Consider the following 16,150-nt stretch of genomic DNA (forward strand, 5'->3'; position numbering starts at 1 on the left):
TACTAATCATGAATTAGAGTAATATAATCAGCTGTTTCAAGTAGAATTTTCTGAACAACCCCTGTAACTGTTGCCTTAGAGCTATTCCAGTTGCATTCATCTTTACCGTATTTGAACCTATAAGGCATGAACTCTCCTATGGCTCTTTCTGTCTCTAATAGCTATTCTCTCCAGTGTGGTTTTCTTCCAGTAGTTTGATCTCTCAGCTTTTAGGCTTTCAGAAAGTACTGAACAATTTGGGATGTCTGTTGGCTCATCTTATTTTCCAGCACCATCTAGAAATTATTCATAAAAATATCTATCATATCTAGAGATTTGGAATAAGAAGAGAAGTTGGATTTCAGTGCTCAGCCCACCATCCTAATCTTGTTTTTAATACAACAGAGTCAGAAGAGTTCAAGAATCTACTCTGGCTTTTTAAAATACAGGTTTTTGGGGCTGCTGGCTTGCTCAGTCAGTGGAGCGTGCGACTCTTGATCTCAAGGTTATAAGTTTGAGCCCCATGTTGGGTATAGAGATTACTTAAAAATAAAAGGAGTGCCTGGATGGCTCAGTCAATTAAGCATCCAGCTCTTGATCTCAAGAGTTGGAAGGGGACTACACAAGCTCCAAATACCAGGAGATAGGTCATTTGCTGCTATCTTAGAAGGCTGCTTCACCACAGATGAACTAGTTAATATACTGTAATAATGATCCTTGTGTGCAATTTTTAATAACTCTAATTAATAATTATTGTTTTTGTTTCCTTTTTTGTGTACACTTTTCATAATCCATTCCTATACTCTTTACTACAGTTTCAGAGCTCCTTTCTATTTGGGTAAATACCTAGGTAATCTTGGGTTCCTGTTTTACTCCCCAGAGACAGTGCTCCTGCTCTCCTTTGGGTGGTTTATTTTTTTAAGTCCACTGAAGGCTTTTAGCCAGCATTCTGGAAATGTTGTCTTTCTCCTCTTGATGAATCTCCTATATCTTGGATCTTATGTATTTTTCCATTCCTTATCTATTTTCTCATTTTGAATGAGCACTTTTTCCTGTAGCTTCCTGAGGAGGATTGTATGACCAAATATAAAATTGTAGGTTTTAAATCGTTTTTCTTCAGAATGCTTAAGATACTATTATTTCATTGTCTTCTAGACTCTAATACTAATATTGAGAAGTCTGCTATTTTTTTAAGATTTGATTTATTTGAGAGAGAGAGATAATGCACACACGAGCAGGAGGAGGAGCAGAAATAGGTAAAGAATCTCAAGCAGACTCAGTCCTGAGCACAGAGCCTGATGCAGGGCTCTATCTCATGACCCCTAGAACATGACCTGAGCTGAAACCAAGAGTCTTGACACTGAACTGACTGGGCTACCCGGGCACCCCTTTGCTATTGTTCTTAGGTCTAATCCTTTGTGGGTTTTTTTTCTCTATGAATAGTCTTAAAATACCCTGTTTACCCAATATTCTAAAACTCAGATAATATGTGTATTAATTCATCTTTTTTAGATCATTGTCCTTGGGTAATCTGTGAGAACTTTAAGGAACTTGGGTTCTTCAGTTCTGAGAATTTCTTTTTCATTTTAATTCCAGCATAATTAACGTACAGTGCTATATTTCAGATGTACAATATAGTGATCCAACAGTTCCATACGTTACTCTGTGCTAAGACGAGTGCATTTCCTAATCCCCTTCACCTAGTCCACACATCTTCTCCCACCCCTCTTCCCCCTGGTAACCATCTGTTTATTCTCTATAGTTAAGAATCTGTTTTTTGGTTTGTCTCTTTTTTTTTCTTCCTTTGTTCATACGTTTCTTAAATTCCACATATACGTGAAATCATGATATTTGTCTTTCTCTGATTGGCTTATTTTGTTTAAAATTATACTCCCTAAATCCATATAGGTTGAAAATAGCAAGATTTTATTCCTTTTTATGACTGAATAATATTCCTGCAGGTGTGTGTGTGTACACCACATCTCCTTTATGCATTTTTCTGTCAATGGACACTTGGGGCATTTCCATAGTTTGGCTATTATAAGTAATGCTGTAGTAAACACAGTGTTGCATATATCCCTTCAAATTAATGTTTTCATATTCTTTGGGTAAATGCCCAGTAATGCGATTACTGGATTATAGGATGCTAATAGGGTAGTTTTATTTTTAATTTTCTGAGGAACCTCCATACTGTTTTTCACAGTGGCTGTACTAGTTTGCATTCCCACCAAAAGTACACAAGGATTCCTTTTTCCCCCGTATCCTTGCCCACACTTGTTGTTTCTTGAGATTTTGATCTTAGCCATTCTGACAAGTGTGAGGTGCTATCTTACTGTGGTTTTGATTTGCATTTCCCTGATGATAGATAATGCTGAGCACCTATTCATGTGTCCTTTGCATCTGTATATCTTTTTTGGAAAAATGTCTATTTAGGACTTCTCCCCATTTTTAACTGGATTGTTTTTTTGGTGTTGAGTTGTATAAGTTCTTTCTCTGTTTTGGATATTAATGCCTTATTAGAGATAGCATTTATAAATATCTTCTCCCATTTAGTAGGCTTTTTGTTTTGATGGTTGTTTGCTTTGCTGTGCTAAAGGCTTTTATTTTGATGTAGGCCCCATAGTTTTTGTTTTTGTTTCCTTGCCTCTGGAGGCCTATCTAGAAAAATGATGCCACAGCCAGTGTCAGAGAAATTACTACCTGTGCTCTCTTCTAGGTCTCATATTTAGGTCTTTATTCTGTTTTAGGTTTATTTTTGTGTATGGTGTAAGAAGGTGGTCCAGTTTCATTTTTTTACATGTAGATGTCCAGTTTTTCCAGCATCATTTTTTGAAGACTGTCTTTTCCCAATTGTATATTCTTTGCGTCTTTTGTCATAGATTGATCATATAATTGCGGGTTTGTTTCTGGGCTCTGTTTTGTTCCATCGATCAATATGTCTTTTTCTGTGCTATTATTTCTTGATAATTTTCTTCTCAAATTTTCTTTTCTCTCTTCTAGGCACTCATTTTAGCTACATATTGGATCTTCTAGATTGATCCTCTAATTTTTTTTAAAGCTCTACTATTCATTTCTCGGGCATTTGGTTCTATTTTATAGATTTCCCTGATTGTTATTTTCCAGCTCTCTTTTAAATTTGTCATATTTTGTCCGTTTTTAAGTTACTTCAGATTTTCTCATTGTTTGAGTTTTTATAAGATTTTATTTATTTATTCATGAGAAACATAGGCAGAGACAGGCAAAGGGAGAAGCAAGCTCCCCTTGGGGAGCCTGATGTGGTACTTAATCCTGGGACTCCAGTATCACACACTGAGCTGAAAGCAGAAGCTCAACTGCTGAGCCACCCAGGCATCCCTTCTCATTGTTTTTTTAATAGTGTCCTATTCTATTATAAATTCTATTATATTAAAAAAATATAATCTTAGCTCACTAAGGATATTGGTTATAGTTGGGTATATTTTTATTTAAGGGAAGATAAATTTTTTAGTTCAGTTTTATATTTTTTTGTTTTAGTTCTTCTGTTTCCTATTTCTCTTTATCTATTATAATTTTGTTCTCTGTCATGGTAGATCTCAAATGTCTAATGGTCTCTGGTTGTCCACATTGAAAGATTCTTGGAAGTGCTGGGGTCAGTGTTTATAAAACTGATGGATTTTACTGTAATGAGAAGGAACCAGTCTGCCTTTTCACTAGGGAATTCCATAAATGAAAATCAATGTATTAGGTCTTTTCTCTTAGATTGGTAGGTTTTTCTAGAGAAATCTTTGAATCTTCTATCAGCTTTTTAGGAGCCATGTTGGAGAAGGAGACTTGGAAGGTCTTACCATTTATGATGTCTTTTATTTAATCTTAATCTCTTTTCATAAATCTCCTTATTCTCCACTGTGACTGATGCCTCTGGTTCCATGTCCTCAATGGTTCAGTCTTATGCAAGATTAACTTCATTTTTTGGAGTGAGGAAGCACAGAAGTCTGATTGTGGGTATTAAAGAAGGAAATCTAGGGGTCTTAATCAAACTCCTTAAAAATTTTTAGCCAGAGTTCTTTTTTGCACTACTGCCCTATACCCATCTTTTAAGATGATCAGTACCTTCCATTCTCAGGTCTTTCTGGGGTCCCACAACACTAGTGGGCTTGCTGTTTTATTAGTAGCATGCCTGCCCATTTCAGAGTTAGCTTTGGCGTTCTCTGGTCTGCTAATAAATCAGTTATCCCCTTGTGTACCTGATTTCCCTTTCTCAAATTGTATGGACATTTCTCATCTTGTTTCCACCAGTTCCATTGTATTTATCCTTGGTTTTGATTTTTATTCCTTTGTTCTCATTATAATAATGCTTTAAGAGATAGCAGAGATAATGTACATGTCCAATCCATTGCATTTAAAAAGAAGGCTCTGATTATTTTTTAATTCCTTATCTGGAATTGTCTTCATAGCCTATATACCAATGACATGGACATACTAGTTTTCTTTCTTTATACTGTCAGTTTTTGCTACTGATAATTTGATATTGCTGACCCGCCAAAGAGGGAATTTGCTGTTGCTGGCCTAGCACTGAGAAATCCTGGGCAAGGGGCTTGGGAAAAGACATACATTGGCATGATGGGAGCATTTTGTAAATGCATCAAGAAACAATCTAATAGAGATCCCTGGGTGGCGCAGCGGTTTGGCCCCTGCCTTTGGCCCAGGGCACGATTCTGGCGACCCGGAATCGAATCCCACATCGGGCTCCCGGTGCATGGAGCCTGCTTCTCCCTCTGCCTGTGTCTCTGCCTCTCTCTCTCTCTCTGTGACTATCATAAATAAATTAAAAAAAAAAAAAGAAACAATCTAATAAAAAATTCATGTGTGTGCTGCCTACCTGTGGTAAGTGGGTGTAACTGACAGAACTGTGATACAAATCGCTTTAGTTTGGGTAATAGTGCCTATGGTGTTATGTAATTTACTTAATGATTCCAGGGACAACTTCCTGAATATATTCACATGTTGCAGAAACATAGTTCTCAACAAATCCAATGTTGACGATAAGACGATAACCATACACCCCTTAAGGCTTGGGGTTAAAGAATACTGTGCAAAGTAGATCTAGTAAGAAGTGTGAGGGAAGAAGTCTTCCAGTATATCTAAAATAAGATCTCAGGTCTGTGCATTATACCATTTACTTTGAATAACAGAGATGTCAGATAGTAATAGGCTGGAGACCTTTGTCCCTATCACCGTAATCCTGAGTTCTGGATATATCTGGAACTGACTGATCAGATTAGGCTCTTCCAAGAAAGTGAATGATAACCCAAGAATGGCCTGAGGGAAGTTAGTTGGAGTGTGTGATTTGACTATTCTGGGGCTTCAGTGAACTGAACAGTCCAGAGTAGAATGCTGTCCCATTTTGGAAATTAAGAATAATGCTAGTACTTCCCCAATATCTTTGTGATTATATCAGGCCTCTCATTGTTCTTTAAACTGAATTAAAATTCTTCTAGCCTATATTTTTGGGGCTAACTAGGAATCAAGCCTAGGGAGTACTTTGTTTTCTTCCCCATTGCAGAAATAGCAACTAATGAGAAATGTCTTTATTTTGATGAGAGTTTGGTTATATGGCTATATACATCTGTTAAAACTCATCAACCTTTTCACAGAACATGTATACATTTTATTGCATGTAAATTATACCCCCATAAGTTTATTTTAAACAAGAATCTTGTGGACTTCTAAAGACTTTCTCCTATTTAAATTATTTCATGTAGCATAGTGACTAAAAGCTAGTAAGTTATGCCTCTAATAAGCCATGACATGGATTTCTGTGACCTATCTTAAGCTTTAATTCTCTGATTTGAATAATTGAGATTTTTAACAGTACCTACTTCAGAGAGTTGTAAGGATTAAATTTATTAAAATGCATGTAAAATACTTAGCATAATACCTGGCACATAGTAGATCCTCATTATATAGTGGCTGCAAATTATTATTAATATAACAATTATTATTTATATTTTACTTCTCTTTTGATTTCTTCTTGTAATATTTTCACAGAAAACCCATATAGACAGCTGCCCTGTAACTGTCATGGAAGCATGCCTGGAAAGACAGCAATAGAACTTGGACCTCTATGGTATGTGCTTAAGCCTAATAATATACAGGTGGTTCCCAACTTAGGACTTTTTGACTTTATAGTGGTGTAGAGCCAATACACTTTCAATAAAGTAGATTTCAAGTTTTGGATTTTGAGCTTTTCTTAAGCTAGCAAAATACAATAGTCTTCTCTCATGATACTGGGCAGTAGCAGCAAGCCAGTCACTCAATCATAACAGTCAACAACTAGTACACTCACAACCATTCAGTTTTTCACTTTCAGTATAATATTCAATAAATTACATGAAATAGTCAGCAATTGATTATGAAATAGGCTTTGTGCTGATCATTTTGCCCAACTGTTGGCTAATGAAAGTGTTCTGAGCATGTTTAAGATAGGTTAAGCCAAGCTGTGATATTCAGGGGGTTAGTCTATTAAATGCATTTTCAGTAGATTTTCAACTTACAATGGGTTTACATAATTACATTATAGGTCAAGGAAGATCTGTATTCAAAATTGATTTATGTATTGATTTGATTGATTTTTTTATTACGGGTAGTAATAAGACAAGCAAATTTCAATTTAATTCTTCAAGTCTAGTCAAATAATTATGACTCTCCTACCCCTATGAACCTGAGGTGTTTTTTATTTTCAGATTTTTCTATAACATTATTCTCACAAGTTTGCAACAGTGCTGAGAGACAGTGAGATCAAAGAGAAGCCTGGCTGATCTACAAACTAGATAATTCATTTCCAAATAGTAAGAATGAGGCTTTTTTTAATTGACATTTTGTAGTACTGGGGTGTGATTATGTGATCACTATAATTTCTTCAAGAAATTAGTTTCAAGTGAGAAGGGCATGTCTGCTTTGGTTTTAGGTTTAGATGGGACTCAGCTGCAAATATTTAATGTATGTATGCTTTTGCATCATTAGTAAACTAGCTATTGTATTTTTAATGCCTTAAAGTTGAATTGTGTATGTGTGGGTTTTTTTAAAAGATTTTATTTATTTATTCACGAGAGACACAGAGAGAGAGGCAGAGACATAGGCAGAGGAAGAAGCAGGCTCCGTGCAGGGGGCCCCATGTGGGACTCAATCCTGGGACTCCAGGATCATGCCCTGGGCCGAAGGCAGGTGCTCAACCACTGAGCCACCCAGGGATCCCAAAGTTGAATTGTTTTTAATCAGAATCCTTACTCTTACTGTTCCTAGAGATTCTGATAGAAATTTGAGATTCCTAACAATACTGTGACAAGAATCATCGCAGATTTCTACCTTGTTTATAAGGTCAAGGTTTAGTCATCTTACTAAACCTAAAAATTCATATAATAAATGTTTATGCTGATGCCTATTATTTTATCTTCATCTTACATACATATTCTTAAACTAAAATTTATGACTTTGGCATCCTTTCCTACGTATTATTGCCTATAGCACCTGCTACATGTTGATCTTACTCTCACTGATCTCAGAACTGGGGATATTAGAGTAACAAATTGCTGGATCCAGAGGGAAGATCTAGGCGAACCCCCTCATTCTACAGATGAGAACAGAGTATGGCAGTGTTTTTAAGTGTAGCTGAAACTGACCCCTCCAAAATTATTAGCACTGGCAGGGCCAGAACTCAGGTTTTTTTATTGCAACACTGAGTCGTAAACCATCTCGTAGGACTTCTTCACTTAAAACCATTGTTCATGTCTTGACTCTGATGCGGAGTCTCTTCCCCTTTCTCCAGCTCCAATTCAGATTATGTCTGTTTTGAAGTCTCTCTTTAGTGCTTTAACCCCAAATTATATATCCTTTTCAGTAAATCTCATATTGGTCATTCATTTGACACTTTAAAATCATATATTCTTTCATATATATTTGCTAACCTAATAGCTATCATTCATTGAGGATATACTATGACTAAGGATTTTGTGTGCTAGCTCATTAATTCCTAACAAGTCTGTGAGAAGTTTTATTATCTACTTTATGATGAGGAATATGAGACTCAAAATTACTCAAGATTATATAGGTAGTAAATGGTGGATCCAAGATGAGAATATAGGTTTATCTGACTTAGAATTTCATATCCTGTACATTATACCTGCAATTCTCAAATAGGAAGCATATCAGACTTACCCTTGTGCCATTTTTTAAGGAAATCACCATTACAGCATCTGATTCTCCTAGATATACTCCTGTGCCACCTAACCGTACATAAACATATTGGATTAAGATTTCACTGACAGGAATATACATTATGAAAATTTCTGTATAATACTATGTGCCTGTCTAGATTTATAGGCTTTTATAGAGCAAACACTGTATTTTATACTTTGGTATATCCTCCACACCCCCATGTATGATTTACTTTCAATGAAATTTCCATGACTAATCCCACTTAGAGAACCAATGTGATAAAAAGAGTTGAAAAATAGAAAATAATTTTAAATTAAATCATAAATTCTTTAATTTCAGCATTTACTCCATTGTATAATTATATATCTTAGTTGTAGTTAAATTACAGACTTCTTTAATAGTTCTCAAACTCAGTTCTCTATATTTTCTTTTTTCAGGTCAAGTTCCCTTTTCAATACTGGATTCCTCAAAAGAATGCTATTTGAATCTCTTCACCATGGTTTAGATGACATTCAGACCCTAATAAAGACATTAATCTTTGAATCAGAATGTACTCCTCAAAGTCAATTTTCAGTTCATGCACCTTCAAATCTCAACAAGCAAGGTGACTAATTCATATTCAGGGCCTGAAATGAGCAACAGTTGTATTAAGATACATATATTTTTTCCCTTAATTTTAGTAGATTAAAAGAACTAAAAATCTGTTGTGATTTTATTACCCTATATCTATTTTCTAGGAAGAGAAACCTTAGATAATTGAGAGTAGCGTGACCAAAAATTTTCATAATGTCTATTGAGACACAGGCTATTTATTACTAAGGCTGTTTTTTGTCCTTTAGTATAAATAGGTTTTTGTAGTTTTATCAGGCTGTTGATAGAAGGGTGGGCCTATTATATATTCCAGTATTCTCACAGTCATTAGAAGCAGTAGCTATTGTTAGAGGGTTAAAAAATATAATTATTGCAGTCTGTTTTTACCACAAAATCTCATATATTTCATAAAAGCAGTGTGGACAGAATTAAATAAGCTTTTATTTAAACTATGAATCGTTGCTTAATGTCATTCTATAAAATATTTTGTTATTCTCATTTGTTTTTATTTTAGAAGAATATGGTGTGTTTATTAAAACTACAGATGATACCACAACAGATAATTACATTGCACAAGGTATGTATGTGTGTAGATATAAATATGTATTTATCAGGGCAAAAACGCAGATGGTAGAAGGGCAAGAAGAGGAAGAGACTGCTTTGGTGGCCTACTTTAAAATGCTTTTTCATTATATGGACAATATATTATAGTAAAACTTGTTTATCTGGCATTTGCATCATTCAGAATTTCTATTAACATGTACTTGTTCACATTTCTAATAGTGATCCCTTTAAGGAACTATTAAGACCCTGAAGAACCATATGAACTATAAACTAAAACCAAATCATATTTGATGGTTATAAAGATTTATTGTAATTCTTTTACATTTTCTCATCAATATATTTTTATAACAATTCCATTAGTTAACTAGAAGACCTTGTTCTCTAGCCATAAGAATTTACCACATGGCCTTAATTACAATTTGAGATGTGTGCATGTACACTTTAAAATATGGTTGTATTAGGCATTGCAGATTCCTATCAGGATTTAAAGATTTATAATGTCATGCCTTGGGGATCCCTAGGTGGCTCAGCGGTTTGGCGCCTGCCTTTAGCCCGGGGCACGATCCTGGAGTCCTGGGATCGAGTCCCACGTCGGGCTCCCGGCATGGAGCCTGCTTCTCCCTCCTCCTGTGTCTCTGCCTCTCTCTCTATGTCTATCATAAATGAATAGATAAATCTTAATATATATATATAATGTCATGCTTTAATGTCTAAAGTTTTGTTTTGCTTTTTAAAAGACAACTTAGGGCTGCCTGGGGGGCTCAGTCAGTTAAGCATCTGACTCTTAGTTTCAGCTCCAGTCGTGATCTCAGGGTCGTGAGGTCAGGCCCCACATCAGGTTCTCTGCTCAGCTTGAAGTCCACTTGAGATTCTCTCTCTCTCTGCCCCTCCCAGTTGTGTGCTATCTCTAAAACAAGCAAGCAGATCTTTTTTTAAAAATTATTAAAAGACAAACTCTAAATGTGTTTTAAATACTGGTAAAAAGAACTAGATAGTATTAAGGTTGAAAGAGCAGAGGAATAGAATTACAAGCTGTAAATTTTGTATTCGTTACTCAGCAGTTTACTGTTGATATTCAAAAACAGGAAAACTTCAACTCCTTTTAATAGTATGTGGTTTAGAGGCACCTGAGTGGCTCAGTTGATTGAGCATCTGGCTCTTGGTTTCAGCTCAGGTCATGATCTCAGGTCATGAGATGGAGCCCCCACGCTAGGTTCTGTGCTCAGCATGAAGTCTATTTGAGATTCTCTCTTCCTCTCTCTCTCTAGAATAAGTAAATCTTAAAAAAAAAAAATAGTATATGCTTTAATAACCTCTATATACTCTTTCCAATAGTCATGTTCAGTTGGCATCTTCAGCTAATTTTCTACCATGCAAATCACCTAAAATGATTTTCTTCTACTTAATTTCTGTCAGAGGGAAAGGCATATGGTACATTGTAAAAAGCATTAGATTTAAGAGCATCATTTTACTTTATTGTATAACTAACTTCAGCCAGGTCCCTCGCCTTCAACAGAGTTCTCTTAAATCTTTAGAGTAAGGTAAAACTTAAGTTTTAAAATATTTAAAGTTTAAAAATACTTAAAGTCTCTGAGCCTTTTTTTTAATATGTAAAGGAATTAGACTAATCTCTATGGGTTGTTCTGTAGCTCTAAAATTAGTATTCTCAGACTGATCAACATTTAAATCTTTCATGATGGGAAGTATCAGGCCAAAAATGGTCATTATGGAGGTCTTATATCTGATATTATGTATGTGTGTGTTTCAGGAAAGAGAAAAGGTAATGAAACAATCACAACTTTAGCCAAAAGGCAAAAGACTGATGTCAGTACTGAACACCCTCCCTTCTACTACAACATCCACAGACACAGCATTAAAGGAATGAATATGCCAAAGTAAGATAGCCAATGAATGGCAAAATGTATATTTCATACTTTAATGACATGGTGATTTAAATAAGACAAAAATCTCATTTTATTTCCTTTCCTTGCTGCAGGTTAAAAAAGTTTTTGTGCTATCTTTCTCAAGCAGGCTTCCGAGTAAGCCGAACTCATTTTGACCCAATGGGTGTTCGTACAGACGCACCCCTGATGCAGTTTAAATCGATCCTCTTAAAGTACAGCACCCCCACCTATACAGGAGGACAGTCGGAAGGCCATGTCCAGTCAGCATCTGAAGATACAGTAGCTGACAAGGTTGAAATGTCAGTGAACGACAAAGCAGAACCAAGCAGTTGCAGAAGATGGTAAACTTAAGAGTTACTCAGATGTCTGTATAGATGGCCTAATAATTCGCTATACCAACTGTAGTTTTTTCTATTCTTTTAATTCAGTGGTGTAAAAATAAAAAACAGTGCTGTTTTCATTCAGGAAATTAGCAGTTTCTAACTAGCTAGTTTGGGAGCTATGCTTTCCAGGTTTTTCTTACTGTAAAAAAAACTTAAAATTTTAATGAAAACATTTCATATGAAGCCAAGTTTATGACTGAGATCACCCTACCATTTAGTAACTCAGAAACCTTTCACTTGCAAAGTGTTTGGAATTTTATGTACGTTATGGAAGCCATCCCTTTCTGTTCTTAATCACATGTCTACTTAGCTGATTCAGGTTTGTTTTTCTGTTTGTAGCACACAAAATGAAACCAGAAGCCTTTCACGTATGAAATTACCTTGAATGCGAACAATGTCCTTTCAGATCACTAATGCTGTTTTCACAATTACGAAGCTAAAATGTTCCCAATTTTAAGAAATCCTACTTCTTTCCATATTGATCTTTTAACTTCTTGCTAGCTTTTGAGAATTTCAATATTTGCCTGAGATAGAAATAAATTTTTTTCTTATAAGTTAAGGTCTAGATGACTAAAGGCAGAGTAAGATTTTGTCAAAATAAAATGAGACCATTGTTCTATTATAACTGTTCACAAGCACTGAAATTCTGAAGAGAGTTTTTGCTGTAAATTAAACTGGGTGATCTCAAGTGCCTCAGTTAATGCACGTACAATATTCATTTGCTTGGTTGTGCTACCTCTCAGAAGTAAAACTTGTCACCTTATGAACTTATGAAGTGAGGATTTTTTTTAGGGGGGGTATAATTTGTTTTGTTTTCAGTGTGTGTATATGCTCTTTTTTTTTTTTGTATACGTAGCCCAGGCTAACATGACTATGAAAATTAGTAGAAACTCCATTAATAAACATTGTTCTTGCTTCATTTGAATGTAAGAGTTTGGATAAAAGGATTGGTATAAAGTTTAGATTTTTGTGTCAAGGACTTAATCCATTATTTACCCTGACATATTTCTTAGAGGAAGTAACTTTTTACAAGTATTACTGGCTTTGGGGATAGAAGACGGAGTTAGAACTGAAAGGTCTTAATATACTATGTAAGGGTAAAAAAAAGCACACCCATGACATACAAAAATCCAGGGAGTGAGGTCAACAGTATATTAGAAATCTTTCAAATCTCTTTGTGTTATTACAGCATAGTCCTAAGAGGATGTTTTTTCTTTTCTCCCATTAATAGAATCATGTTTTAGTAAAATGAATAGGTGAAGGGCAAGTTAGTTTCTATAATCACCATAAAGAAACTATAATTCTTGCCAGTTCAAGTTATTACTCACAAATGAGCACAAAAAGAAATAAAAGTTGTTAGTGATCTTTTTTTTACATACACTTATAAATTACTATAAATCTAGAAAGCAAACTACCACTTGGACCATCTGATTTAATACATATTGTTAAATTGAGTATCAGTCTCAAAGTTTCCTAAATGCTTATCAGGATAACATATTTTGATCAGTAATAAAGTTGAGTTTTATGCTAGGAGCCTAATTTGATATAAAAATGTATTAATTACTGTTATTTAAAATATGTTGTATTAATTTCATGTACACAGGCAGACTTTTCCAAAGAAGGTATGGTAGGAAGTAGTTAAGAACTCTGTTAAGGTATCAACCTAAAGAGGAAATATTTTTTAAATTCCAAACAATGCTACATTAGCACCTTGTTCCCATAACGACTATAGTAGTCTGGGACACACAAATGTTGACTGCATTGTAAAAATAACATCAATTATATTAAAATTAAAATTTGACTAACACAAGAAACCAGTTTTTACTCTACCATCAGGAAACTAGTATGTTGTCATACACTTGAGATAATGTAGAAGGAAATTAAGAAATGGGTTCAGGAGCCAGTGTGGTGGATTTGGGTTAAAACTCCATTTATCACTTGAGTTCAGTTAGACTCCACTCTGAATATATCATGTTCTGACTTACAGAAATCAGAACTGGAGACCAGTTTAGTAGTTCTGAAAGGCCTAGGAATTCCTTTCCTCAGTGCATTTTTGATCTGGTAAATGGCTCCAGGTTACTTTGGAGAAGGCTAGAAGGAAGATACATATTACATCCTTGTGATGTTATGGCAGGGTCCTTTATCAAAGTGCTCTGGGAATATGAATTAAATCAGGCCTGGGAATTGCTAAGGGATCATGACTAATGTAGTGGGTCCAGATGTCCATCAACACATGAATGGATAAAGATGTGGTGTGTGTGTGCGTGTGTGTGTATATATATATACACATACACAATGGAATGTTACTCAGACATCAAAAAAGTGAGATCTTACGGAACTATAGGATATTATGCTAAGTGAAGGAAGTCAATCAGAAAAAGAATTACCATACAATCTCGATCATATGTGGAAACAGAACAGGGTCATAGGGGAAGAAAGGAAAAAATAAAGACAAAATCAGGGAGTCAAACCATAAGAGACTCTTAATCATAGGAAACAAACTGAGGGTGGCTGGAGGGGAGGGAGGGAGGGATTGGGATGGGGCAACTAGGTGATGGGCATGTGATATGATGAGCATTGCATAGAAGACTGAAGAATCACTGACCTCCACCTCTGAAACTAATAATACATTATGTTAATTTAAATAAATTTTTTAAAATAATAAAAATAATATAGCGGCTCAAATCAGACCTACAGTTTTCAGTTATATAAATCAAATAAGACCGCTCTGGCCCTTTAGATCACATGACCAATTAGCCAAGGCCAAAAAAATCCCTGACTACTGATCAATCATCCTGTCAGTCTATTACATTATTGCCTATTACAGTAACTAAAATTATGTCCACCCTTCTGGTCTAGCAGTTAAGGGAATTAGGTTTCTGTCATACTGCTGCCTGGGCAATGCCCATCAAATAAGGAAGTCCATTTCAACAGAAGCATCTTCCACAGGCATCCCTGGCCAATCGACATTCCATAAAGTTTTTCAAGGATTCTCTGTTCACTATATTTCCCAATGCCTAAGTAAAAAGTTGACCAGGCTCTCAAGGGGTATATAGTGAGATCACATATAACACAACCTCTCTGACCTTCCCCGTTCTAAGTCTTTGATTTCCTTTCTATCAAAGAATTTCTAGCATCTTACTTCCAATTTAGATGAACCAGTACTGTGTTTTTTCCCTTCAACCAAGTAAACAGCCACATCCCACTGTTCAAGCTGACAAATGGAGCCAAAACTTCTGGTACAAGTGTATTCATATCAATAATTTAACCCAATGTAATTTAAAATTACATTCCTACAAGATCCAACATAACCTATTTACACAGGTATTCTCCACATTAGTATATATGATCAAAAAAGCATTTTTTTTTTCAGGTCACACTTTGTACTTGTTCCCAATCCCATGCTGGGATTGGACTCTGCATATATCCTGCAGGCACTAAAGGATTGTAAGAATACAGCAAATGGGCTGCTTTCACCAAGGGAACTCCCTAAAGTGAGGCTAAGGGGTCATCTGCCAAAGCATCAGATATCCAAGGGGTTTCTTCCATTTTAAGTGAGGCTCAGTGGAGTTAAGGATTTAAGATACCCCTTCAACCAAACCTCTCTAAAATTCTTATTCCAATTCTCAGAATACTTGTTTCCTGACCAGTGTCTCTACTCACTTGAAAGATCCAGCAACATAGCAAATTCAGCCAATTCATAGGGATAAACAGTTTCTTATGCAGTATCTCAGCCTTAAAGCTACAGGACAGGCTGAACAGTGGATGCCTCACAATTTTAGTCTCCATACAGATTGACTTTTCCCTTATTAGGGAATTCACAAAGCCCAGAAAAGGTTACAAAACCTGAACATCTTTAAAAAGGGGGGGGGGGGGGTGCGTTTGTCTATAACACCATGTCCTCCATAGCCATACAATCCCTTTCTTTGCTGCCACTCTTACCCCACCCAGAAAGGACAACTCTTCTAGCCCAAAGACCCTTTTCTAGCTCTGAAGAGTAAGACTGTTAACTTTAAAACGTAAGTAAACTGTATATTTGAAATCCCCAAAGTGCAACTACTTCAACCTACTTTATGCATTTGAAATGGACTGAGAATTTTAGATCATGTAGGCCAGAGAATAAAATTTGCCAAATAAAACATTTCCTAGAAAGTGGCATGTTAATTGCAATAGCTTATATTCACGTGATTTAGCACTACACAGTTTTTACATAGATCATACCCTATAATTTATAGCAAAGCTAAGCAAGATTAATTTATCCAATGCCATTCTAAAAGTGGCTAGTGAAAAAGAGCCAGGATTCAGTATCAGGCTGACCTCAGTGCCCTTGCTTTTAGCCACTTGGTGACCTATCTTTAGTAAATACATACATAAAGCAGAAGTTTAATTTGTAAACGTGACCAAAGGCAGCCCATAGATAATTTTGGTACAGATTACAAAATTACAGTTTTCCACTGGCCTACTATACATTTTCTATCTGAAACCCTTTAAACCAGTATAATTTATACTCAATAATTATCTATGCAGATGCAGAAA

General features: G+C 35.5%; 1 protein-coding gene across 1 annotated transcript in view; it reads left to right on the forward strand.

Annotated features, from left to right (window-relative positions):
* TRMT1L (tRNA methyltransferase 1 like) overlaps window positions 1-12,533 on the forward strand; it is a 35,835-nt gene extending 23,302 nt beyond the window's left edge. The window contains exons 11-15 of the mRNA XM_055319345.1: window positions 6,007-6,085; window positions 8,610-8,776; window positions 9,278-9,340; window positions 11,096-11,222; window positions 11,324-12,533. Of these exons, the coding sequence (XP_055175320.1) occupies window positions 6,007-6,085; window positions 8,610-8,776; window positions 9,278-9,340; window positions 11,096-11,222; window positions 11,324-11,576 (689 nt within the window). The 3' untranslated portion in view covers window positions 11,577-12,533. The remainder of the gene's footprint in view (window positions 1-6,006; window positions 6,086-8,609; window positions 8,777-9,277; window positions 9,341-11,095; window positions 11,223-11,323) is intronic.
* The last annotated feature ends 3,617 nt before the right edge of the window (window positions 12,534-16,150 follow it).

This window comes from Nyctereutes procyonoides, unplaced genomic scaffold (assembly GCF_905146905.1).
Source record: "Nyctereutes procyonoides isolate TBG_1078 unplaced genomic scaffold, NYPRO_anot_genome, whole genome shotgun sequence".
Taxonomy (NCBI): Eukaryota; Metazoa; Chordata; class Mammalia; order Carnivora; family Canidae; genus Nyctereutes; species Nyctereutes procyonoides.